Raw genomic sequence first — 25,179 nt, forward strand, 5'->3', positions numbered from 1 at the left:
GAACCGTAATAAACGTCCTCTAATTCAACTTGGGCCTATCATTTTAAAAGCAAAATGGCAGCAAATTTGGGTTAAAAAGACGGTAGCAAATGTTGCTGTTCTAAATAAGCACGTGTCTCCTCTCTCCTTACGTAGGGTCTATTAGTTTTGTGTGCAAAGTTTTTTTAAAAAATACTAGCACAAACAAGTAGTTCAGGTTACAGAAAAAAATTGTGGTAGTAGCTCTGTGCAGTTCAGGTCACAGAAATCAAGAATATCGTACCAGGAAAACAATACACGTGCATGTAGGTAATTGTTGAGATTATATACAGGAAGATCTAGAGTTTACAGCTCATCATTTTGCCTATCTGAAAGGATCGAAAAGTGAAGGATCTATCACAATAGTTGAGAAAAAGAATAATCTTCCAGAAGCTAGTCCTAGACAGGCAGGAATACATATAAAAGAAAAAACTTACAACAATATGTGCAGGCTTCCTTACACAAGTTGACCAAACTTTGATTCCTGCAACGAACCATAAGTAGTAACCTCAGTTCATAACTTCATATGGTTCGATTTTGTTTCAGTGCCTCCATTTTTGACAATAATTCCCTAATGCTTGCTACCATCCTAGTTTTCATGTTGAGAAATTCATGATGCGTTCTTTCAATGACTTGGAGTTCTTCAATCTTTCGTTTGCGCCGCTCTTGTAACTCGTCTATGTCAAGATCATCAATTTGAGTGGCATAATCTTCCTCAATTCGTGCATTTTTTACCATAATGATACGCCTCAGATTGTCAACCTCGTTACGTGCATCATTTGCACGTTCCTGGTACATATACGCTTCAGCCTGCTTTAACCTGATCAGGCTATCCAGTTCATCAGTGACAGCCTTCTTATTATCAATTGTCTGAAACTCAGCTTCACCCGATTTTCTATGCAGAGATGGGCTCCCTGTGGTAGACTGCACGGTTGTTTTGTCTAAAACTGGAAGTCCCTCTAAGGTAAATGGTGTCCATGCTGCCTTCCGACTTGAACTAGGAATCCCATCTATAGCTTCAGCAATGCTGCATGGAATGCCTTTCAGTGGTACTGATGGATTGATGCCCAAGATAGTATCATCATCTGAAATTGGAAAGTGAAGAGTTAGTATGACTTTGTTTTCTGACAAATGAGAGCAAGTCTATTTATATTTCAACATCAAGGTTCTTAGAACATGGATAACAGACACTTTTGGCCCAAGGCTCTTAACAAATAGTTTTTATAGCCCGTGCTAGAGGTCCTATGAAGTATGAACTGGATGGTGTCACTTTCAGTGGTCCACATTATGTAAAACTGAAACCTACAAGCTGGTCTGCTACTCCTGCTATGTAGATCAAGCAACAAGTGACAGTATCCCAATTACTGCTCTTATTTCTCCCAGAGAAGATACCATTGCATGGAACACAATAAAGTAAGAAACTTAAACGAGCATGGATATGATGCTATTCTATTTCATTAACTATGATGAGTAGCTTACCAGAAAAGAATGCAATGACACATTTGACAACTTCGGGATGATAAGCCTTGTTTTCCGACTTAATTAGCATCTGCTTCACAAAGTTCCTGACCCTCTTACCCCTTACATCATCACTTGCAGAAAAAATTCTTTCCACATACTGTAGCTCTCTAATCAGCGTCTCCATCCTCCAATGTTGTGCACATGTTCGAAATACTTCCTTCACAAAACCAAACATCTCTGATGGATGTCCACAGGCAGCACAGTGAAACTGCATCTCAGTAGTGCCATATGCCCTTGAAGCACTTTGCCCCTTTCGAATAAGAGAGTGGCGTAAGCCACAATCTGTGTGGCACCAATGAAGACATACATCACAACCAACCCAACTACAAGTATTAGATGCTGAGTCAAACTTTGAGCAGACAATGCACATGCAAGAACTACAGAAACCAGTCTTCCTTTGACAAACTTTACAATCACAATCATCCACTGGCAGAATGCTTTGGCATGAGAGATTGCAACATTTCAAGTTGAGAAAAATGTCAACCAAATTAGATGTAGCAACGCTGCTACTTTTCTTTATAAAATATGGATGCCCAGTCTTTATAGCAACAAGTATTTCCATCAACACCCGCGGACACATTCGCAGCATATCACTATTCAAGTCAGATCTTTTCTTAAGTGCCTCCTGCAAAGCAATAATTTGTTCTCTTTTACCTGGATCAACTATGATATCAGAAATGGCCTCCCTCAAATATGTTATAGAATTTTCTGTCATCTCTTGAAGCATCCTTCCTGTAAGATGCAAAGGTTCTGAAACAACCTTGGAAATAATCCTCTCAATGACACCAGCACCATTAATGACAAGCTGTTCTCCCTCCTGCCGGTCACCCCTTGTAAGGCTGCTGCTACTTCTCTCTCTTGTAAGCTGCCTTCTATGTCTATTATGTTCCGATCCAGAATCATGAGAACCACGACTATGTGTTGGTGACAAAACTCCTGGGATGCTTGCATGCCTTCGGAGGTCATTGGACATCACATTGTTATGCCCTTTTATCCCAGCCAAAGTGTTAGTCTCTGGCATATGGTCATTTAGGAGTACTCTCTGAAGGAGTGGGGTAGCACTCCCCTTCTGTGTAGATTCACTAGACAGCTGAGCTTGCCTTCCTGTGCGATTGCTCATCTGACCAACTCCCATAAAGAAAGGTTTGCTACCTACTGAATGCTCATAATTGTCTAATGACTGTTGGGTGAGTGAGCAACTAGGATTGTGACCAAATGTTTGTGAACTGGTCAATGATACGGAAGCTGCGAAACCATCTGAATCTGTGCGGAAAGATGATGATGGTAATGGCTGAGAGCATGCTGCATGGACTAGACGAGCAGTTTGAGGAATCGAACACTTAAATTCAGAATTCTGTAAACAACCTGACAAGCTCAACGAAAGATCAAGTTTCCCTAGCTTCACTGTGTCATTTTCCTGCTTTACAGGCGTAGTTGAAGCAGAATTTGATGTTTCCGTTGGTTCCACGCCAAGCTGCAATGCTGAGTCAAGACTCCTTCCCGCTGAAGTTGAATGATCTACTTTAACTTTCTTACTAAGGACATCAAATGCTATGCCATTTCCTTTAGCTTCAGCCATGGACTCCCTTGTCATCACATTTGCACTGGCAGCATCTTCCTTACTATCCCCAACATGTTCTTTTGTTGATCTATGGAACATACGGGCACCATCAGCGTCGGTCTCGATATCAAATCCTGTTAGTTGTTTCTCGACACTTTCATCCAGAACATCTGCCTCATTTTCAACTATCATGGATTCCTTTGACGCACCTCCTTTTCTGCATTGATCCATTTCAAGTTCCTCTTCTGCAGGCTGAAATGCGGCATGTTCTGTTGGCTTATCCATCTCTACAGTTAATTTTTCAAATTCCTTAATCTCAGGAGCCTGTAGCTGTAGAGAAGCTATCACCTCTCTCTGCGGCCCAGTGAACGTATTGCTCTCGCCAGTTAAATTAACAGCATTGGTGGTTTCTTGCACAGCTGCTTTCTCGGGCATCGCATCCTCCGCCACATCAGCTGAATTACTTCGCCCTGCTACATCAGTTGTATTGCCAGTTGCATCCATCATCGACTCTCCTTCATGCATTGCTTCCTTCAGCATACCAGAATAACTGACCGGTTCCAGAGCAGTATTATGGGCAGTTTCATCCAGCATCGTCATTTTTTCTTGTGTTGCCTCTCGCAGCAGATCATCAGAAGTGTCGGTTTCAATCCTATGGACATCACTGGAAGTTCCATCTTGCTTCATAACTTCTTCCTGAAGAACCTGCTGTGGCATACCAGACAGCTTCCCGACCTCATCAGCAGCATAGGACGTACTGTCTAACGCCAATGCCTCCTCCTGCACCACTTCTTGCCGCATGACGGGTGAAGTGCTCTTCCCAACATCATCGGCAGCACTGCCAGTCTTGTGTGCCATCATCACTTCATCCTGCACCACTCCTTGACTAAAACTGGATGGAGCACTCTTTTCGGCATCATTAATATCATTGACAGTTTCTTCTTGTGTAGGTGCTTCTTCCTGAATAACCTCATTCAAGATACTAGAGGAAGTGCTCTGCCCAACCACATCAACAGAATTAGTGGTCTCTTCTTGTCGATGCACTCCCCTTTGCAGCACTTCCTGTTGCATGGGTGAAGTGCTTAGCCCAAACTTACTTGCGTCACCAGTAACCACATCTTGTGCCTGCACTTCATGTCCTCCACTGACTTCCTCTTCAACCTTCATCGAAGACTTCTCACTCCCTTCATCAATTGGTTTCCCTGCATCTGCCAGCATAGTCCCTTCATCAATTGGTTTCCCTGCTTCTGCCAGCATACCATCGATTCTCCTGACTTCCTCCTTCCCTGCATTGTCAGGATCAGCTGCACCAGTCGCTCCCTTACCTTGAGTTCCCTTATCCGCTGGGACTCTAGAATCGAGTTTCTTCACCTTCCCTCGCTCCGGTCCCTTCTCCTTAGCGCGGCTTGGTTCAACCTGCTTCCGATGCTCCACAGCAGCAGGCCGGGCCTTGGGCTCCGCATCTGGGGCGACCTCCCCTTCCTCGATCTCACTGACGCCCGCCGTCTGCTTCTTCAACTTTTCTGCCTTCGTGACCTCAAACCTCCTCCTCGGCACACTAGGCGACCGTGACCTTGACCGCGATCGCTGCGGCTGCGCAGTGAGCGACGCCGCTCCCAGCCTGGATGGTGCCCTGTACTCGTCAAAGCACTCTGCGTCCCTCCACCCGTTTCCCGGGCGACGCCACGCCGAGCCGCCGTCACCGTCCCGCCGCGATCGGTCACGCTCCGACCGGAACCCCTTGGGGAACTCCCGACGGAACCCAGAGAAGCTCTCGGACCGGTGCATCGCCCGGTCCCCTCCATACTCCCGCGGCGAGGGGTACTCCCGATACCGACCGTCGTGGAAGCCGCCGCCGCCGCCGCCTCCGAACCCCTTCCGGCGCTCGAACCTGTCGCCATCGTACTCCCGCGGCGGCCGCCGCGGCGGTGGCGGTGGCGGCGGGGGGCCGCGGTCGTAGAACCTCCGCCGGTCGTCGTCGAGGCCGTCGCCGTACGACCTCTGCCGCTTCATGCCGCCGCCGGAACCCCCGCCCGCCCTCGGATTCGCCGAGCAGGGCAGGGCGCGGTGTGGTGGTGGCTCAGGGGAGATAAGGAAAGCCAGGAGCAGCGCGCACGGAGAAGGAAGGCGTGCAGGAGATGGCTACCGCCCCCGCTCCCATCCGCATCCGCTGCCGTCCCTCTCGTCGTCTCTAGCCGCCTCCGCTTGCTTCCGAGCCACTCCGCTCGCTCCCGGCCACTGCCTCGCAGTCAACGGCCGTCGCCTGGATTTGGACCCGGGTCGGAGATTTCCACCGCGGTAACAAAAGAAACGCCCCGGGTTTCTACCGCCGACGGTGGTAGGAGCAGCGACACGACACGCGGCTCCTCAGTCCCGGTGCCAAGCGGTCGGCGTGCCACTGACTTTCGGGCGTGCGGCTCGCCGGGGCCCGGCGTCATCGACGAGCGGGGGCCCCGGTACGGAGGGCGTGAGGTGGGGGTCGAGACGTGGAGTCGTGGAGATGTGCAGTCCCCGTCCACTCCACGTGAGAGCCGGTGCGCGACTGGCAAAGCGCAGGGCGGGGCGCGGGATCCGGCGCGGGCGGGCCGAACAGGCGGCGCGTATTCGGGGCCGTGGCCGCGCGGCGCGTGGCGGGGGGACGGGAGCGTGGCCGCGCGGGATAGGTGGCGGTGGTGGTGGGTGTGGTCGAGGTGCGGGAGGGGGTTGGTGGTGGATGACTGGTGAGCGGTGGTGCGATGCGGCGGGGAAGTGAGTGTGAGTTGATGGCTCGTGGGTGGGATGAGTCGGAGAGGGTGGGGGAGGGGTGGGTCAGCTTTTTGACCACTGCTTCCCTAGGTCGGAGAGAAGAGGAATCAGATCAGCGCTTGGACCTTTTTGACCTCCACGCATGCGGGCCCGTCTTGGCGTCATCCGCACTCTTTCTTCCTCTTGGACCGGGCTTTGTTGGCGTCCAAATCTTGGTTCGGCCTTCAATCATGATGGGCCGGATAAAAGCCCACTTTTGGGTTACCATTTCGAATTACGGCCCAATCATGTTTTCGCTCCACGGCAACCGGACCACTACAAAATACTACTCGTGCAATCCCCCGGCCACTCTTGCAAATGCTTCTTTTTTGTGAAACTCTTGCAATTGTTGATATCGATATTTTCCATTCAAAAACTGCTGTTGATATTTTTGTGCCATCGTTTTCGAGTTTGTTTCCTTTTGATTTACCTTTCAGAAAACAACAAGATCGTATCATTTGGATGATTGGATCACTCTTCCATTGGGCAAATATAGGTTCGATCAAGATTTGCTTTTCTGGAGAAACAATGACAAGAAGATATTGGAACATCAATTTGAAAGAGATGATAGGAGCGGGAGCTTATTTTGGTCATGGTATTAAGAAATGGAATCCTAAAATGGCCCCTTACATCTCGGCAAAGTGTAAAGGTACTCATATTACAAATCTCGCTAGAACACCTCGTTTTTTATCAAAAGCTTCTTCTACATCTTAGGACTCCGCGTTTCGTCATCTGGCTTATGTTCTTCATATTCGGAATCCACAAACTATCCTGACCTACGGTCAAAATTTCTTCAAATATGTTCTTGAAACATTTCCGGTAGTTTTGGTAGATGAAGAGGGAATTGTGAAAGCGGACGTTCCTTTTAGAAGACCAGAATCCAAATATAGTGTTGAACAAGTAGGGGTAACGGTGGAGTTCTATGGTGGCGAACTTAATGGAGTAAGCCAATAGCAGCGCCAAGCAGCTAAGTTGGTATGGAAGAACTGCTGCGTCAGTTGATAGTTTATTTGTTGGGGAAGAGTCGATCCTTCTCATCTCAGGAGACAGAATTTCGAACTTGCTATCCTCTTGCCTAATAGGCAAAGATTGACCTCTGTGGAAAGACTAATTCATTTGGATCGATATTGACATAAGAGATGTCATTTATAGTCTATCTCTTTCTATATATGGAAAGTCAAGAAATACTCATCGAAACATCAAGAAATTGTGCTAAAGTTCCTCCACCAAATTGTAATACAGAATCGTCTCCAAAGAAGAAGAACCCGACTCGGTATTCTTAAAAAAAAGAGGGGAAGCAGAACCAAGTCAAGATTTAACATTCTTTTTTTAAAAAAAACAGGCTTGGTGGAGATTGCCGAACATGTATTAATCAATAAAGAAGAGAGTTACAGGCCTAGGCCGAAAAAAATATACAAAGGTTGTACAGAGGTACTCGGAAGAACACGATCACTCCTCAAGCAGGAAGATATCACCCAGATGCTTTGCACCTGCTAGAATCCAGCATCGTACTTCGTCTTTGATTTTGCACAGCAGCTGGTCCAAACTTTTAAACTTTCGCTGGAAAACTCGTTCGTTGTGTTCCTTCCAAATCTCCCATGACACAAGAATGATGAGGGGTCTGAACCCCTTCCGTGGCATGCCCGGCATAGAACCTAGCTGCGTCCACCAATCACTGACGGACGAAAAGGCTGACCAGTCCCCTCTGGATGGTATGTGCATGGCCGTCAAGTCGAAGATTTTATCCCAAAGTCGAGTCATGTAGCGGTATTTTGTTAGCAGGTGTAGTAGCGTTTCATCATGTGTATGGCAAAGCATGCAAATCTTTTGGTTGGGCCATCCTATTATAATTAGCCGATCCACTGTCCATAAACGGTTTTGGAAAGCTAGCCAGGAGAAGAATTTGCACTTTGGGGGTGCCCACGTCTTCCAGATGAGTCGTTCCATATCGGACGGTGTTGAATTTTAGAATTGAGCCTTATATGCTGATGCCGTCATGTATTCACCATGTCGGGTGAGATTCCATACAATGGAGTCTGGCGTGCCTGGATTCAATTGGACTGTTCTCGTTCGGTCCGAGAGGATGGCGATTCTGCAAGCTGCGTTGCCGATGATATATTGGCCACGTTTATGTTAGAGATCCATCTATCATTCAGTAAGGCGTCTTTAACCATCCAATGCTTCTTTCTTGAGATGGAATACACAGATGGGGCAATGTGTTTCGGCGCCTCTCCCTGAAGCCACGGCGATTCCCAAAATTTGGCCTTCTCCCTATCTCCAAGCGTGACAGTCGTTATAGAAGAGAATAGGTTCTTGTCTTTTTCGGTGCACGGGGTTGGCATTCCAACCCAAGGTTTGCATGGCTCCTTTCATTCGTTCCAAAGCCAGCATAGTCTAAGTGCTCTTGCAAACTTCTTCAGGTGCAAGATCCCTAATCCACCCAGTTTTGTCGGTTTACACGCTATGGGCCATGCAACTTTACATTTTCCACCCACAATTTGGTCTATACCCGTCCATAGAAAATGCTTCCTCCGCCTGTCAATTTCCTCTAGCACAACAGCTGGAGCGTTTAATGCAGAGAGGTAATACATCGGCTGCGAATATAGGACCGCTCGGACTAGAGTTTTTCTTCCCGCTGGTGTGAGTAGCTTGCTGGCCTAGTTTGCTAGGCGCGCATTTGCTTTGTCGGATAGGCTCTGGAAGTTAATCTTCTGAAGTCTGCCAAGGGATAATGGTAGTCCAAGATATTTGACTGGGAAGTTGGTTCTGGCCGCCGGGAATGGTGCGAGGATGGCATTTAGATCGATCCCGTTGCAGCGTATGGGCGCCACCGAACTTTTGCCAATGTTGGTTCTTAATTCAGCAACGCAGCCGAATTTTTCGAGTAGCTCCTAGTGTTACGAACGTCAGCTGTAGTTGGGTTAATGAAGATGACTGCGTCATCCGCATATAAAGAGAGTCAAAGATGGGCACATTTCCCTTGCAATTTGGATAACGCCCTCCGTTCGGTTGCGAGATGCAGTAGTTTCTGGAGTAGGTCAATTGCTAAGACGAATAGCAGAGGCGATGGGTCCCCTTGACAAAGTCCTTGTCCATGCTGGATGTCCTCCCCCGACGCACCATTCATGAGGATCTTAGTTGTGGCGGTGCTTAGCAGCGTGGTGACCCGGCTTCTCCATCTCGGGGGGAAACCTCGACGCTGCATGAGATCTAACAGATAGTCCCAACGAACAGAGTCAAAAGCTTTGGAAATGTCCAGCTTGAGCATAAGGGAGGGGGGTCTGGAGGTGTGAAAACGACAAGCTAGGTATCTAACATACATGTAGTTGTCGTGGATCGCTCTTGTTTTAATGAAGGCACTTTGGCTCTCTGATATCAAGGAGTTCATAAACGGTTGTAGCCTTAGGGCCATCATCTTCGTTATGATCTTCGCTCTAGCGTGGATGAGACTTACTGGCCTGAAATCCGTGATGGAGTCCCCTTCCTCCTTTTTTGGAACTAGCACAACGTTGGCCGTGTTTAGCATGTCAAAGAAATTGTGGCGCAGGTTGTGGAAAGCGTGGATCATTGCCATCAGATCCGCTCTGATTACATCCCAACATTTATGGAAGAAATTGATCGTGAAGCCGTCCGGTCCCGGAGCCTTGTCTTTGGGCATTAGTATGAGCGCCTTTCTGACTTCGTCCTCTAAGAATTCAGCGTCTAGGGAGGATAGATCAACGGTCGGCCAGGAGAGCAAGTCCCAGTTGAAGTCGATTTGTCTTGGTTGTGGCCTTCTGAGGGCATTGGTGTAGTGGGTATAAGCGACGTCAGCTTTTTCTTGCTGTGAAATTGCCTACCCATCATCTTTCCGACGCCTGGTAATGAAATTCTTCCTTCTCCTGGAGTTCATCTTCAGATGGAAGAACCAAGTATTTGCGTCACCCAGCTTGAGGTTCGTTACTCTGGAACATTGACGCTTTTGTAGGCGTTCAAGGATGGCTATGCCCATAACCCTTTTCTTCAGCTTGGATCGTAGGGCTATCTCGTCATCGAATAGAGTTGGAGACTCCTGGGCGACGACGAGCTGAAGGATGACAGACTGTGCCATATGAAAATGTAGTTTCGCTTCTGAAAATAGGTTCTTGCTCCATTTTCTAAGTGTCAGTGTCGTCGTGGCGAGCCTGTAGTTTAATCGATGCACAGGGTTTGTGTGGGTGTTCGAGGATGTCCACGCCTGTTGAATCACCTGTTTAAATCCTAGCATTGATAACCAGAAGTTCTCGAATTTGAAGTGGCACGGTCGTGGCGGGCTTTCTTGGTTTGACAGGAGCAATGGGCAGTGATCAGAATGCGAAGAGGAGAGTGCTTGTAGTATGTATGACGAGAAAGTGAGGTCCCAGTCAACATTACAGAATACTCGGTCGAGTCAAACGAGCGTTAGGTTGCGCCGTTCATTGCTCCAAGTGTACTTTCTGTTCTGGAGATGTATTTCTTTTAAGTTGCAGCTGTTTAGTGTGTCTTGGAAGCTTCGCATGTTGTTGATGTTTAAGTTGGAGTTGTTCTTGTCAGTAGCTTTGTAGATCAGGTTGAAATCGCCTAAAATTATCCACTTGACACCCTACTGACGGGCCAGGTTTCTACTTTCCTGAAGGAAGAGCTACTTGCCATGCCCTCGCGTTGGTCCATAAACTACCATCATCAGAAAAGACATCGCAGTCGCTTTTAAGGTTACATTGGTGGACAAGGAGAAATCCCGCCTGGTAATTGAGTCGACGTTAAGCCCGTCACTGTTCCAAAGAACCAGAATGCCACCCCTTGTACCCGATACACCTCCTGCTGGCAAGAAGGTGTAGCTCCGGAGCCTATACCCTCCCACAGAATGAATTAGATGGTCATCAATCTGGGACAATTTCGTTTCCTACAGACAGATGATATTGCAGGGTACATATGCAAGGATTTGCTGGACTGTTTGTCGACGTGCTTCTGAATTCAGTCCTCTAACATTCCAACATAAAATTTGAAAGTCATTTGCTGCCATTTGTATGGAAGTAGTAGTACTGTTGCTTTAGGAAGGTGGCAAGCAAAGTAGCAGGACACAAAGCAGGGGAGTTTATCCCAACAGGAAGCGTGCAGGTTACAAAGCCCATGTTTGCATGAGTAGCGACCGAAGAATAGGGTAGCATAGTTTGTAACAGCAGAACAACGCAATTGAACGCCCAGCGCAGAGGGCCGCACTGTCTTGTGGACTCAAAGACCGAAGAAAATAACATGAAAGGGAAGATAGCTCTGCAGATTAATTTTTTAGGGAGCATAGTTGATGTCGTCGTGCACCCCCATCACTTCTACATCCCCAATCTTGATCAGAGTGTTAGTTGCATTGTCAATATCATCGTCGTCGAGACGGAGTAAGGCTGTGAGTGCCTTGATGATGTACTCCGGCATGGGGCCTTGAAAGGTAGCGACGAAGTCTCTGATGGCTTCCTCCGCCAGCATGGTGTCATCTTTGATGTAGCCAAGGCATCGGCAGAGGACGTAGTTGGCCCTCTCTTCTACGGATAGATGCCTGATCTTGCTGCACGCTTGGCGCTTGCTACGACGCAGGGTGGCAACCTCCACTGTTTGCTTCTTGAGGCAACGTCCCCTCCTTCCTGGGATAGCAGGTGGCTGATGGAGGATCCCCTGGTCCGGTGTGAAGAAAAGCCCAGCAATGCCATCATGGGATGTAGATGAATTTAGGGCAGGGGACAAAGGAGCAACCTGAAGTATATGGACGGTGTCACCAACTGCTCGCCCGCCGTTGTTAGCTCCCGAGGAGGCGGGCTGCTGAAGAATATAGTTCGCTTGCAGGTCAACCGCACCGGCAACTTGCAAGCCATCCTTGGCGCCATTCTCAACAGCGGTGGTTACCTAGCCCAGATGGTTCAGGGCGTCGCCTTCCTGACCTTCGTCCATCCTAGGGCCATCCGCGTTGCGCAGGGGACCCACACCGCGTAGGGACGGAGGAGAGACATTGTGGCGCACAGCACAGTCAGGGGGCCGCTTGCCAGTTAGCCCCCCGCAGGCCATGTCCTGCGCTAGGTGCTCCTCCTGCGGTTCCTGAAAAGGTGCCAATAGTGTGTCACGAGAGTAGTTGATGTCGTGTGTGGCACAGCTCGTCAGTTGCCCGCCGTTCAGTCCCTCGTCGGTCGGCACCGGCAAAGATAGTCCCTCCTGAACCACCTCTACAGGTCGGGCTCCTTCGTGAACAGGGGCATCCTCATTGGAAGGTGGGTGGCGATGTTGCTGTGTGCAGACTGTGTTGTCCGTCCCTTCCAACTGGACAAGAGCGGCGTCGGCCTCCTATATGGTTGGCGAGGCAGGAGGGGGGTAGCTTCTCTTTGATGCGGTAGAAAACAAGACGTGCAGGAATTGAAGATTTGTCGTTTGGTACCTTTGGCCATTGTTTGTCGATCGCGGCGTCGAACCATGCTTCTTCCCCGCGGCGGTCCGCCATCTGGGCAGACTTGCAGATCAGTTGGTGCAGCGAGCATGGCGTTGGCGTGTAGAGGACCGAGCGCAGCGTGGCCTGCAGGTTCAGAATCTTACTGGCCACCTCCTCCATGGTGGCGACCTGGAGAGGGAAGAGCAGTTTAAGTTCTCGTTATCATCGTGCTTCAAGCTCCTCGGGCGACATTGGCTTGTCGTCGTCCTTAGGGGTGTGGCGGCGGCGTCCGTCGTATGTGCCAGAGCCCCTGCTCTGACAACGCGGGGAGCGCGAGCGATCTCTGCGCGGTGCGTCATGGCGGCGGCCGTAGGAGTCGTCGGGGCACCGTGCGTGGCCGCGGTGGTCACGCAGCCAGTGGTCGCGCTCGTCGTCGTCGAAATTGTTGCTATTGTGGATGCTGTGAAAGGCTGGATAGTCGTCGACGTGGTCTCGGCGCGCCCGATCTCACCGGTCTTCCTCCTCATGCTCGTTTCGCCATTCCTGGACACGCAGAGGCGGGGGGTGCTGAAACAGCTCAAAAGCAGCCATTGGTACCTGGTCGCCATCATGGACACCCCAGAACCAGGGGAGGCGCCGTCGCTCCGGTTCGTCCACAGCAACATTCGGGTCCTTGTAGTCCGTGGTCACTTTGGAGAAATCATGGATTTCTCAAATGTGGATGATGACACGGTGTTTGATTCCCCGCTACCACCGCTGGGGCGGAGGTGTGTCTCCGTGACCTGCACAGAAGAAGAAGAATCCAAAGCTCCAGTAGTGAATATCAGCCACATAATCTTAGGTATCCGGCTTGGATCAGCTGTCCAGGCCCATAACTCGATGCCGCGGGTATCAGTTGGGTGCAGTAGGTTCATATCAACACATTGGAGCGAGCAGGTGCGGCCAACGATCCTCTCGACGAGCTCCAGCAGCCACGCGTGCCTTGGAACGCCGTTGAGGACAATGCGCACTCTATAGAAGAGTGCTGCCCAAGAGCGCCCATGAGGATCCGCCATGGCCAGACGCACACGTCCGCTCCACGACACCTGAACTTGCCTTTAGCGTTGACCTCTTCACAGCTTCTCCTATTTTGGAAGCGTATGAGAAACGCCTCCGGCTAGTGCCTGGTGACGTCGACGTCGCCCGGTCGTAGCCTGAAGTCCGCAATGAGGGCCTCCTCGAGGTGCCACGACGTGGTATAGGGAGGGACACGCATGGCCCAGGTGACCAAAGCGCACCCCTCCCAATCGCGCAGCTCCCGCTCCAACTCAAAGGAGGTGGGGACATGGAGTTTGTCCTCCTCTGGCCGGAGTGCCGGGTCACCGACAGAGTAGTTCTTCATCCTCTCGATGCTGTGGTGGGTAGGAGATGGTAGATGCTACTGGCGTCGAGGAGGAACAGGGGGGTGTCTGTTGCGCAGCGTGGTAAAGGACGGTCACGGAGGCGGTGGAGCCATAGCTGGCAAAACAGGAGTGCGGTTGGGCGAGAGGATGGTGCGACAAAAGTAGAGCTTGTGCCCCTACTGGAGGCACCTGAGGCAGCGGATGGGGTCCCTGCATGAGCTGACGCGGTGGTCACGAGCGAGACAACGGAAGCATCGCCCTTGCGTGTGGTGGAGGAAGACGGCTTTGGAGAGGGGGGGCACCGGCTTCCTTCGTGAATCCTATTGCGGCGAGCGAGTAGGTGGCGGAGGAGGGCGTCGCCATGAATGCACTACACGCTCGGGCGGGGTCTCCTTCCTTGATTTGCCCCTGCGGCGTTTGACCACCTAGGTCCAGCCTGGTTCCTCGTCACCCTGCTGAGCTGCGATCTGGACATGGCGCAGAGACATGGGGCTCGAAGGCCCGGAGCGGCACAAGGTAGCTTCCCGTGGAGCATTAACAAGGCAGCCAGGGGGGTGGGTGGGCGACGAGTTAATGGTGGCGTTGCGGGGGGGGAGTAGAAGCAGATCTTGTGAGGCGACGCTGCGAATCCGCACGGCCCGCTAGAGCGTTGGCAGTGGAGCGGTGGGGCGCCGCATTAAAAACGAATCTTGGAAGGGGAGTGGCGGATCGAAGCTTGACAGGGGTGGGGAGGGGGCATGCCCGCCAAGGTGGAGCTTGCAGAGGCGAGGGGCGTGCGACCGGCGGACAACCTCCGCGTAGGACGGCAGATCACAACGGATTGTGGAGTTTCAGGGACTATGAGGTCATCGAGGTGGCTGGGGGCGGCGGATCTAGGCGGTGGCGGCGGTGGGGTCTCCCTCCAGAAGGAGGGGGTGAGGGAGCTAGGGGAAGTTGGAGGGGCGGTGCCGCGGTGGAGGCGCAGGGAGCGGACCGCTTGGAGAGGGGCGGAGTGGATGCAGGCGGCTGGGGGCGGTGGAGAAGCTTGGGCAGTGCCGCCGGGGTCGGCGGCGTCGTAGCCGGGAGGGGGCGGGGTGGTGCTAGGTGCGGGTACATTCTAGACCTTAAGTAGATTCAACATTCTTAAAAAGTGGGCTAATATTCTTTATAATATTGTGTTTATTTTTCAACATTTCGTAACAAATAATGTCTGGAAAGAGAGAGATGTTTGTTTTGAACTGTTATGATCTGAAGAAAAAACAGAACTTAACGACGAAATGTTGCGTATGTCTGACCAAGTTTTATATTTGGACCACGATTACTAAAGTGTAAGCTTGCTTGGGCCAACCGCCAGCTCTGCTGCGAGCCTACGAGTACTGCACGCCTACATGTCACTGTCATTTCTTCTCCTCCTCTCATAGTCTGCAGCTACTTATCCACTCTTCTTGGAAAGATCAACAGACGACGCCATCTCCAATCCACAAGCTAGATCTGATCGATCGCCCATGCATGGCTTCCCTGGCCATGCTTACCATCAACGCCACTCCACATGTCTCCCGGGGCAGCAGGCCACGACGACCTGACATCGCCGTGTCCAGGCGGAGATCCTGCTTGCTCTGCCAAAGCCGGCTTCCGTCCGAGCCGCCGGCCAGCGGCGGCGGCGGCGGGGAAGGTGGAGGCGGGAAGAAGGGCCCGTGGTGGGCCGCCACGGCCGAGAGGCTGCGCGGCGACGTGGTGAAGGCGGGCAGGGCGGCGCGGGAGAGCCTGAGCCCCAAGCAGAAGGGAGACTGGAAGGACGTCACGCTCATGAGCTTCTCCTTCGCCGTGTACGTGTACATCTCCCAGAAGCTCGTCTGCACGTACTGCGCTTGGCTCTCCATGATCAATCACTAACTTGATTGTGTAGTTGTCTATAGCGTCACCTATGATTGTTTCTTTTAGATGCATATGGAGTCTGTAATTGTAATATATTTAGCTCCAATAAAGCTCCAGCTATTACTGCTGCTTGCGTGATTCTACTGATCCAATAAAGCTCCAGCTATTACTTTAAACCCTAGTTGTAATCCTGAACCTAACTTTGTAATTTCGTTGCTTCTGGTAATGAAATTCGGGCAAGGCTCTTGGTGGAAAAAAGAAATCAAGCGGGAGTGCTGGACAGTTTCTATGCCAATTTTAACCTCCACAGCTGGTAGAAACATGAACACGATGAACACGCAGCCATAGAAAACAATGAACAGACATGGGAGATTGGCAGAAAGAAGGAACAAAATTGCATATACGTAGTACAAGCAAAAAAGAAGCATTAGCGTTTTATCTGACCTATTCCTCGGCACTGTACTCCTGGGCAAATTAACTCCGTCTCACTCTGGCCTCACCTACTGGCTACTTAATTACTACCATTTCTGACGAGAAGTCAGGCCCTGGTCACTCATCAGTGAGTCATGAATTATTTATTTATTAGATGTTGATCGATGCTACTGGGGAGGCCAAACTGAAAGAGTTTCTCTTCCGCTGACGCCTGAATCTGATTAATCCTTCGCAGCTTCAGTGCAGCAGCCCATCAGGCCATCACTCACTCATGTCTCAGCAGACACCACCCATGCTCCTCGGTCTTGAGTCCTCACCGCTGCCGGAGCAAGCTGATGTTGCCGATCTCCTGGAACGGGGTGCGCTTTGGGATCACGCTGCTGGGCGAGTGCTTCACGCGGCAGATGAGGACGTGCTTCTTCTCCTCCTTGCCGCATTCCTGCGATCGCTGGTGGTGCTGAGGCTTTGCTCTTGTGTTATCATCCATCTTGCACGCTTCTGACCATTGATCTTGGCTAGAGATAGCAGCTGGGGTTGGGAAGTGGGCTTTGAACGTGTGTAGCTTGCTTTGGAGCTCTGAAATCTTCCTCTGCAGCTCTTCCACGCGCTGTTCTGACACTTGTGCCCGGTTTTTCCACTCAAGTATCTGACACAAGTTGAAATTTCGTTTAGATTGACTAACTCACTGATTGACCTTGACGAAAGCATGAAATAGTTCTAAAATTGATCCTGGGGCTCACATCATATTAAAGAACTCAGTATCTAAATATTCAGTGTTCAGTACTTCAGCCACAAACTTATTATGAAACTACAGAATCAAGCAGTCGTAAGTCCAGGTCAACATTTATTGTCAGCAAAAATACATAAGACGAGTGCTATTATGTCAATTTTGATAAACTGCAAGTAAGGCATCATTTTATTAGCTAAAAGAAATGATACTTTAGAATTAAAGCTGTTGAGCTTTCTAAAATTTGACTACAAAACCGTCAAATTTTGACATATGAAAATTGTATCACTAGATTAGTCTAGTCGTTAATAGTAGATTCAAATATTCAAAAATTGCAATTTTATTACTTTCCGTTAATAAATTTATAAGTAAGTGGCCAGATTCATGAACACTATCTTTCGGAAAAAAAAAGATTCATGAACACTTGAATGAACAGGAAGAGGTAATAGAGTAGTTCAGCAATAACTCTGGAGTAACTAGATACCAAGTGCAGTAAAATTTTCAGTGCCGAAAATAGATTTTTGGTAAAGCAACCTAATTTACAGTAGTATGGGGTACTCCACTCAATGTTCAATTCTATGTGAAAAAATGGAATGAATAAGTACTAAGTGTTTTCTCACTCAACACAACCTCAACTATGTAATCTGCTTTGACATGATGGAAAGAGAACACACCAAAATACTCCATGCAATTTGTTTTACTAACAACACACAGTACTTTGGTGCATTTACATTAGACATGAACCACTTCAATAGCTATCGCTAGTGCATAAGCATAGCTATAACCTTCACTTACTTGAGAATTCAAGGAGCGTAGACTGATGTCAGAAGCCATAGCACGATGCTGCCATGTATCCCTGGAAGACTGCAGCTCTTGCATCTCCAACCTAACCTGCTCCAACATACCTTGCATCTCTGTCCATTGTTCTGATTCTGCCTTTACTTGCTCCATTATCTTCCACACAATCTCCCTGCAGTCGCAGCAGCTTCCCGAGCTCACCGATTTGCACTCTTCAGCCATAGTCTGCTGGGAAAAGGAAACAGTTACTACTAAAACTTTCTGCGAGCAACATTGAGTAAATTTACCAGCCTTAAATTTAGCCTGAACACAGCAAATGTTTTGGTACGCAACAAATCTATGAAAGAAACATCTCTGGGCATAGAGGGGCAGGGTGCAGAGACTGGAGAACGCCATAAAAGTTTACCCAGAATGTGTCGACAAAATTTGAAAGCATTGCTATTCCTCCAAACTGAAGCCTACAATAACACAGCTTACTCCTAGAACATGTTTCTTCAGATTTGAATGCAAGGCCTCCACAACTGGCTTTCCTGTCAATGCACAGTACCGGATTGCCATTCAGAATTGGAACCCCAACCAACTTCGTTCTATATATGCATGCACATTAGCTGATGACCGGACATGGTCCAGTTGATACACGAACCAGCCGATGCGAAAGCAACTCGACGAGCACATGCTCTGGTCCCTAAACTTAAGCCTGGCCCAGACCTATTGCACCAGCCGGGGGAAAAAAGCTTTGCTTTCTCGTTGTGGGGGCAACATCTCCTATGCTATGGTCATACTTGGGGAAGATACATCATGTGCCGGCTTGTGGGTTCAAAGCTATGTATACACCTTTGCCAAAGAGAGGGTACACGCGTTCCTGCTCCGGCACGTGCTTTGTTTTGTCTTGGCTGAAGTTCACATCCTCTGCAGTTTCAAATTTGCATATTGAATCTTTGCATGAATTCAAACATCCCCATCTGCGCTGAGCTGGACCATTTCTCCCCAGAACAATCGGGCACGGCATCCTCATGCTTAAGACCCAAGTGACTACTACATTTGTTGGACGAGACGAGATGCAGTCGCGCCATGCAGAAAAGACACGTACATGCAGTGCCAAGTTCAGATTCTGGTCTAGAAAATCATCAACCACAACGATTACAAAAACAATTTGAAGATGTGCAACCAAAGCCTCCTCGCGGGCCCACGCCTCGCATGAACAGTAACAACAAACAGAACTAACGAAAAGCTCCAACCCTTTGGCCCAGCAGGACCACTGGAGCAGGCACGAGGCGGCGGCAGCGTCGCTGACAGTCTGGGCCGTCTCGCAATCATTGACGGTTCAAATCAGGGGAACACATGCTAAAGCTAATATCTTTTGAATGCTATATAACTCCACTACACGAGTAGCAGCAGCGAGGTGAAGCAAAGATAATAATAAAAGGCCTAAAAGTGCCAGAGGTTCTCAGGCTCACAGACGGTCCCATCCACAGCGATTGTTACCAGCAGCGTAGCATCAAATTATCAATCCGAGATGGCACCCCATATGGCCATAATGTATGAGCAGCCGATAACATCGTGCCAATCCATAGATCCGTGTGGCCCCAGGGGATCATCGGCCAATTACTCATCTCCCTACGAACCCAGTGCAGAGCCCTCCTGTGCGAGTGATCCCCACGCCACAGCGACGACCTGCACCCGGCGCTGTAGGCGATTTCAAAACTCGTCTTGCTCAATGCTCACCCCCCGGATGAGACAAGACCGACCTAATCGCGGGTTGGTAATGGCGTCAAGTGGAGTGGTGGAGTCGCTGACCAGCAGTGCCCCCAGGTCAACGACATCCGGGTGCCCAAGACTAACAGCGAATCGCCCGGTACTAATCATGCTTCCCGAGGAAGCGAGGAATATCGAAGCTGGAGTAATGAACAAACTAAGCTGCGTGTTTATGAACAGTGATGGGGCGAGTTTGAATTGTACCTTGTGCTGGTGCTGATGACGACTCTCCGCCGCCGCGGCGTGGCGGCTGCGGCCGTGCGGGGCTGCGGCGGCGTCGAGGATCGACGGCGCGTTGCCGTTGCTCGCGGTGCTGCCGCCGCTCCAGCTCCTCTGGCTGCTCGCGCTCGCCTTTCGGCTGTGCCGGCTGCCGCATTTCCTGGACTGGCAGCCGGCGTTTTCGCCGGAGGCCGCGACGGCTTCCAGGCGCCGGCTGTACTCCGCCATCCGCTCGCGCATTCCCTTCGACATTCCCTCCATCTTCATCCTCAGCATTTCCACCTTCAGTATCCAGGGGACACAATGCACGTTTAGCAATCAAGAAGGAGAGATCAAAACAGCGACTCACAGCATCATCGCGCTTTACGTATTAATATCCGGGTGCGATGCATTACATCGGAGGTGTTGGCGCTGTGGACACGGTCATCGTCGTCGCTGTGACTGGCGGGTGGCGGCGGCGGCGGCGCGGCGATGGGCAGGGCGATCTCGCGGATGTCCTTGACGCAGGGCTCGGTGTCGGCCGGCGGCATCTTCTCGAGGCGGCGGCGGAGCGTGGACGCCTGCCGATCGAAGTTCCGGCCGTGGCTCCGCTGCAGCTCCCGCGTCCCGCCGCTCATCGCCCGCCTCCCGCTCTCCTTCTCCACCCGCAACTCCTCCATCATCTCCTCCAGGTCCTCGATCCCCTCGTCCAGCGCCGCCGCCACGCCGACGTCGCCCTTCCCGTCGATCTTCTTCCTCCCCTGTCGTTGCGCCCAGCATATGTATATGCACGAGCATCATCAGACCGGTTCATGGTGCAACGTGCAAAAACACAAACTTTGGCACGATGATTAGTTGCAATAATGATGCGCGTTTTGTATTTACCGATACGAGCGTCTCGACGGCGGACTTGAGCGCGGCCTCCATCTGGCCGCGGTGGCGGTCGAGCTTGCGGAGCGCGACCTCCCGCTCCATCCGGAGGAAGTTGCACTCGGCGCGGAGGATCTCCGCCTGGAACCGCCACTTCTCCTCCTGCTCCCCGTCGTCGTCCTCCTCCTGTGACCGCGTCGGCGGCGGCGGTGAGGCCGGCGCGGACTCCAGCCCGCGCACGCGCCGCTCCATCTCGAACAGCGCACCGAGGTTGACGGGCCTCGGCGGCGGCGCCGGGCGTGGCTGCGCGCGCCCCGCGCCCCGGCTGGGCCTCCCGCCGCCGCCCGACCTCCTCGCCAGGTTGAGGTTGATGATCCTCGGCGTCGCCGCCGCGTGCTGGCCCTTGGCCGCCCGCCGCGCCGACATCGACCGAGGCCGCTCCGCTCCGGGCAGATCGGATTGGCCTGACCCTCCGAACCGAACCGAGAACGGGGAGAAACTAGAGGGGCCGCCGGAGAAGCGTGCGCGGATGGATGTCGACGTGGGTCGGGTGGGGCGGGGTGGTGGGTTCGCTTCTCTTTTTCCTCGGGGCGAGGCGGCAACGGTCGGGTGCTTTTGGTGCTGCGGGTCTGTGGAAGGTGTTGGTCGGAGGGAGAAGGCGTCGGGAGGAAAAAGGCCCGGGTGCACGACAAGCGGCAAGGCAGGCGGTGCTTCTCGTTTTCCGTGGAAAGCCACGATTTGAAAGTATCTTCGCGGCGAAAATGACCGGATTGCCCCACGCCCTCCGATTCGGCAGCAACGCAACGATTGAGCAATGACTACCGGGGTGATGGGATGGGCGTCGAGCGGACAGGCTGATGCAGTGATAGACTGGGACGTGCGTTGCGGGTTGCAAGCGGGTGAAGAACATTTGGCGTTGCGGCGCAGGCGCAACTGCAAGTGGCCCATGCTACGAGAAAGCAGCCAGCCAGCCGTGCAGCATCTTTACCATTTTGAAACAAGCCTATCTCTGCGCTCCAAAAGTATCGCTCTGTTCCAGCATCGTGGCAATGCTGACGGTGCATCATGGGAATTGGGAACAGTGAACGCATAAAGTTCGAAGTCAGTTCCGTTTAAATTTTCATAGCCAAGCGTTCTCCCGTTTTTGCCTGCCATACTATTCATGGGGGCATCTTGTGCCGTTGCACCAAGCTGTGTTATTTCATTCAAAGATTCCAACACTTGTCCTTTGCCGTGACTTGCTAAGGAAGGTGCTTTAGGTATAAGTGCTTCAAGAGATCAGATTGGTAGATTATCAAGCGTAAGAACATGTGTGAAAGTTAGACTCTACAATCATTCCTGTTATAAGCACTTGGTACAAAATTAAGCATATTATCCTCTTATAAGTATCCTTTTTGCATAAGACCTGGTTTACGTTCAAAAAGAAGACGCAACCCCCCCCCCCCCCACCCCCCTTTGGCTAAACATCTCATCTAACCACCTTCTATATTTTTTTTAAAAAAATCACCGCCATCTAGATTCCTTCACAAAATTCATTCTGAACATGTGCCCGTGAGAATCCATGTCTTAGAAAAGACTGGTAACTAGATAACTTATACTACCTCCGTCCTTGATTATTTGACGTTTCGGACAACTAAATTGACTTAGAGACGTAAAATAATACCGAACGGAGGGAGTATTGTGCAATGCATCCAATTGCAAAATGTTTGGCGATCCAGTAAACCTAACAATAAGAAACATTTTTGTTTGCAAATCTATCCTGTACGTATAATTCTGCCGATTACAAATGCCATTGTACGTATCTGCAAGTCAACCCCGCAGCTGCTAGAGCAGAAGCATTTGCCCCTCGCGGGCGCGCAAACACACACAGAAGCGGGGAAGAACAAATTACTATAGACAGAGTACAAACAAGAATGGACATTTATTTACTCCACCGGTCTCATGTAAGCCAACATCACATATGCTCGCCGTGCAAAAGCATGCAGCTCCCGCTGGCCACTACTGCACTGCACATTCATTCACCATTTGTCCGTGCCACGGCCAAGATGGAAGGACCGAAGGAACATCCTCCCAGCGAGCCTAGCTGGTAGGCCTGTAGATCTCGGTGGATGAGTAGTAGACCCCCCCTGGTAGGCCTGCCGGTACGGTACACCGTACAGCGCCACTACCCGTCGTGACGTCGTCTGATCCCACCCTACTTTGAGGCCTGGTCGCCGGTGACGGGAGTGATGATGACCCGACGCCTGTAACAGAAAGCCTACCCGCCGGCGCCTACCATCCGTGCGTGCACGATCCGCCGCAGCTGCGCGCCCGCCCGCACGCGGTGCGTGTGCGGTGTGGGTTCACGTCCCGCCGGCGCAGCACGAGACTCGTTGCGGCGAGCCGGCCGGCGACCCAGCTTCCCCGCGCGGGGGCCGGGCGCGCCATGTCACGCTGCCACGCGGGTCAGCCGCCCGCAGTAACTTTGCCCGCACCGCACTACGTGGCGCCGGCGGCCAAGGGCCTCGTGAGTCGTGACCCACGGCCCGCTCCCTGCCGTGCGCGCCATGCAGGCAGCGGCAGGAGGACGCAGGAGCAGAAGCCGAGCAGAGCCCCTGCAACTGCAATGCAGCGCCTGCCTCTGCGTGCGTTACTCGGGCGTGGGGGGGTGGGACCCCGCACAAATTTTAAACCCGAGACCCCCACGGTTAGCTCGAGCCGGGTCCGGGTCGTAGTTAACCGTGGCCGTTCTTGTTTTGTTAGCCGCGCAGGCGCACACACCCCGTTCGACGGCCTCGTTCCGCGCCCGCGGTGCCCCCCGTTGCCTCGGGCTCCGCCGATCCGCTGCCTCCTGCGCCGCGAGTGACATGCGGGACCGTGTCGTCTCAGCGCGCGCGGCGAGCCCATGCCCATTGCCCAACGCTGGCCAGTTTCAAACCGCGACGGCTGCGGACGTGGCCTTGTCCCGACTCCCGCCAGCCTCCGGTCTCCGTCGGGTTGCTGCGCGGCGCTACCCGACCCGCGTGCGTGCGCGCGCCCTGTGACATGTGGGCCGCCTGGCCCGGGAACGGGGCCGGTTCGTTGGTTGGCCGGAGTCTGGGAGCTGGACGCATATGTGGCGCAGCGGCGGCGGCCAGCAGGCAGGCCGGTTTTGAATTGGCGGCCAGCCGGCTGCCGGCCAGGGGGAAGATATGACACTGACAGCAACAGCAAGGCTGCTGGCCGCTGCCGCCCTGCACGCGCAGGGCAGCGAGGCAGGGGCCGTTAATTGTACGCCAGCGACAGGGCAGCATACAGCCAGCCCAGCCATGTAGAAGGCAGGCAGGGGTTTGTTCAAGCCGAAATTTGAAGTTGTTCGTACGCCGAGCCGCCGTCACCCGGCTCGCCGGGCGCCTGCTGCCTGCCACGACAAGCCCAGAGAGCGGATTGTATTGGACGATAGATCCTAGCTTCGTCATCCACCACTACAGAATACTTCCTAGTTGCATTGTGATGTACTGATGTGTGCCTTCTGGCTTCTGGATTCTATGGAATCGGGAGCAAAATTGTAGTGGCTCGTAGTAGTCCTTCGCCTTCATTTGCTGCAAACTTTTGGGGTAGTAGGCTTCTTTTTTAAAAAAAGAATATGGTTTTCTTTAAGTAGGAGATTTTACTTCTCACTACACTGCACAAGAGACAAATAACAGCCAGCCTGTTCCGGCTCCGTTTGGAGACTGGACTAAAGTTTAGTTCCTGTCACATCGAATATTTAGATACTAATTAGGAGTATTAAATATAGATTAATTATAAAATTATTGGCATAAATGAAGGCTAATTTGCGAGATGAATCGTTTAATTAGTCCATGATTTGACCATGTGATGCTACAGTAAATATGTGCTAATCATGGATTAATTAGGCTTAATAGATTTGTCTCGCGAATTAGCCACGGCTTATACAATTAGTTTTATAATTAGTTTACGTTTAGTCCTTCTAATTAGTATCCAAACATCTGATATAACCCGATGTAAAAATTAGCTCAGCTTCCTTCGCCGCGCGCGCGATGCATACATCTATGCAAGCAAGCACATCTGCAAATGTGTACAGGCTCCAGAGTGCAGCGTACTAGCCTTGTCGCTGCTACATCTGAATAGTCTGCATTATTTGGGCATATGTGTTTGTACATGTTATGTTCATTCGATTTTCAAACCGGTATACACGATCATCCGGTCATTCCACGTGTAAAAAGAACAAATAACCAAGAAAATTTCTACGCTTGCACTACTTGTGAAAGAATAAAAAAATTTAAAAGTAAGATCCTGGTCATTGATAATAAAGAATAAGATCCACTTATATAGGATTATAAGCCAGAACCTTAACCTCATGTTGAGAAGTACAATATAAGATCCACTTGGACCGGCTACAGTAACCGCACTGCACCAATATGTTCAGTTATGGCACGCGATGGATCAGATTCAATTGAGCCCCGGCGTTGAGGATATGGTCACTTGGAAATGGGAACCGTCTGGCACATTTTCAACAAGATCAGCATATAGGGCTCTCTTCTATGGCGCAACTACATTTGCCGGGGGAGAATTGATTTGGAAAGCTTGGGCTCCACTAAAGGTGAAGCTGTTCATGTGGTTGGCCTCCAAGGATCGCCTTTGGACGGCCGATAGAAGGCACCGTCGTGGGTTACAGGACAACACAACATGTGCTCTTTGCAATCAGGAATCTGAGACAGTTGATCATCTTTTCACTCACTGTCCTTACTCCCAACAAGTCTGGCAACACGTCGATACACTCCTGCATTTGCAACATCATGCACCTAACGATGGAATGGGAATCATGGACTGGTGGATCCACAAACGAGAGGCAACAAATGCTCGGCTGAGGCAAGGCTTGGACTCTACCTTTATG

At 51.2% G+C, this 25,179-nt stretch overlaps 3 protein-coding genes across 3 annotated transcripts; 1 reads left to right on the plus strand and 2 right to left on the minus strand.

Annotated features, from left to right (window-relative positions):
- Positions 1–285: 285 nt before the first annotated feature.
- LOC117839412 (uncharacterized) lies at positions 286–5,364 on the minus strand. Its single transcript, XM_034719739.2, has 2 exons — positions 1,498–5,364; positions 286–1,103 (listed from the first exon to the last, which is right to left on the minus strand). The coding sequence occupies exons 1-2, from the start codon at positions 5,111–5,113 to the stop codon at positions 541–543; spliced, it is 4,179 nt and encodes a 1,392-aa protein (XP_034575630.1). The 5' UTR covers positions 5,114–5,364; the 3' UTR covers positions 286–540.
- A 9,634-nt stretch (positions 5,365–14,998) lies between these two features.
- LOC117840837 (uncharacterized) lies at positions 14,999–15,661 on the plus strand. Its single transcript, XM_034721374.2, has one exon. The coding sequence runs from the start codon at positions 15,158–15,160 to the stop codon at positions 15,539–15,541; it is 384 nt and encodes a 127-aa protein (XP_034577265.1). The 5' UTR covers positions 14,999–15,157; the 3' UTR covers positions 15,542–15,661.
- A 234-nt stretch (positions 15,662–15,895) lies between these two features.
- Positions 15,896–21,081, minus strand: LOC117840836 (uncharacterized). The gene is made up of 5 exons (XM_034721373.2): positions 20,319–21,081; positions 19,850–20,194; positions 19,440–19,736; positions 17,478–17,705; positions 15,896–16,601 (listed from the first exon to the last, which is right to left on the minus strand). Exons 1-5 carry the CDS (start codon positions 20,727–20,729, stop codon positions 16,269–16,271), a joined length of 1,614 nt encoding a protein of 537 aa, XP_034577264.1. The 5' UTR covers positions 20,730–21,081; the 3' UTR covers positions 15,896–16,268.
- Positions 21,082–25,179: the final 4,098 nt, after the last annotated feature.

This window comes from Setaria viridis, chromosome 9 (genome assembly GCF_005286985.2).
Source record: "Setaria viridis chromosome 9, Setaria_viridis_v4.0, whole genome shotgun sequence".
Taxonomy (NCBI): Eukaryota; Viridiplantae; Streptophyta; class Magnoliopsida; order Poales; family Poaceae; genus Setaria; species Setaria viridis.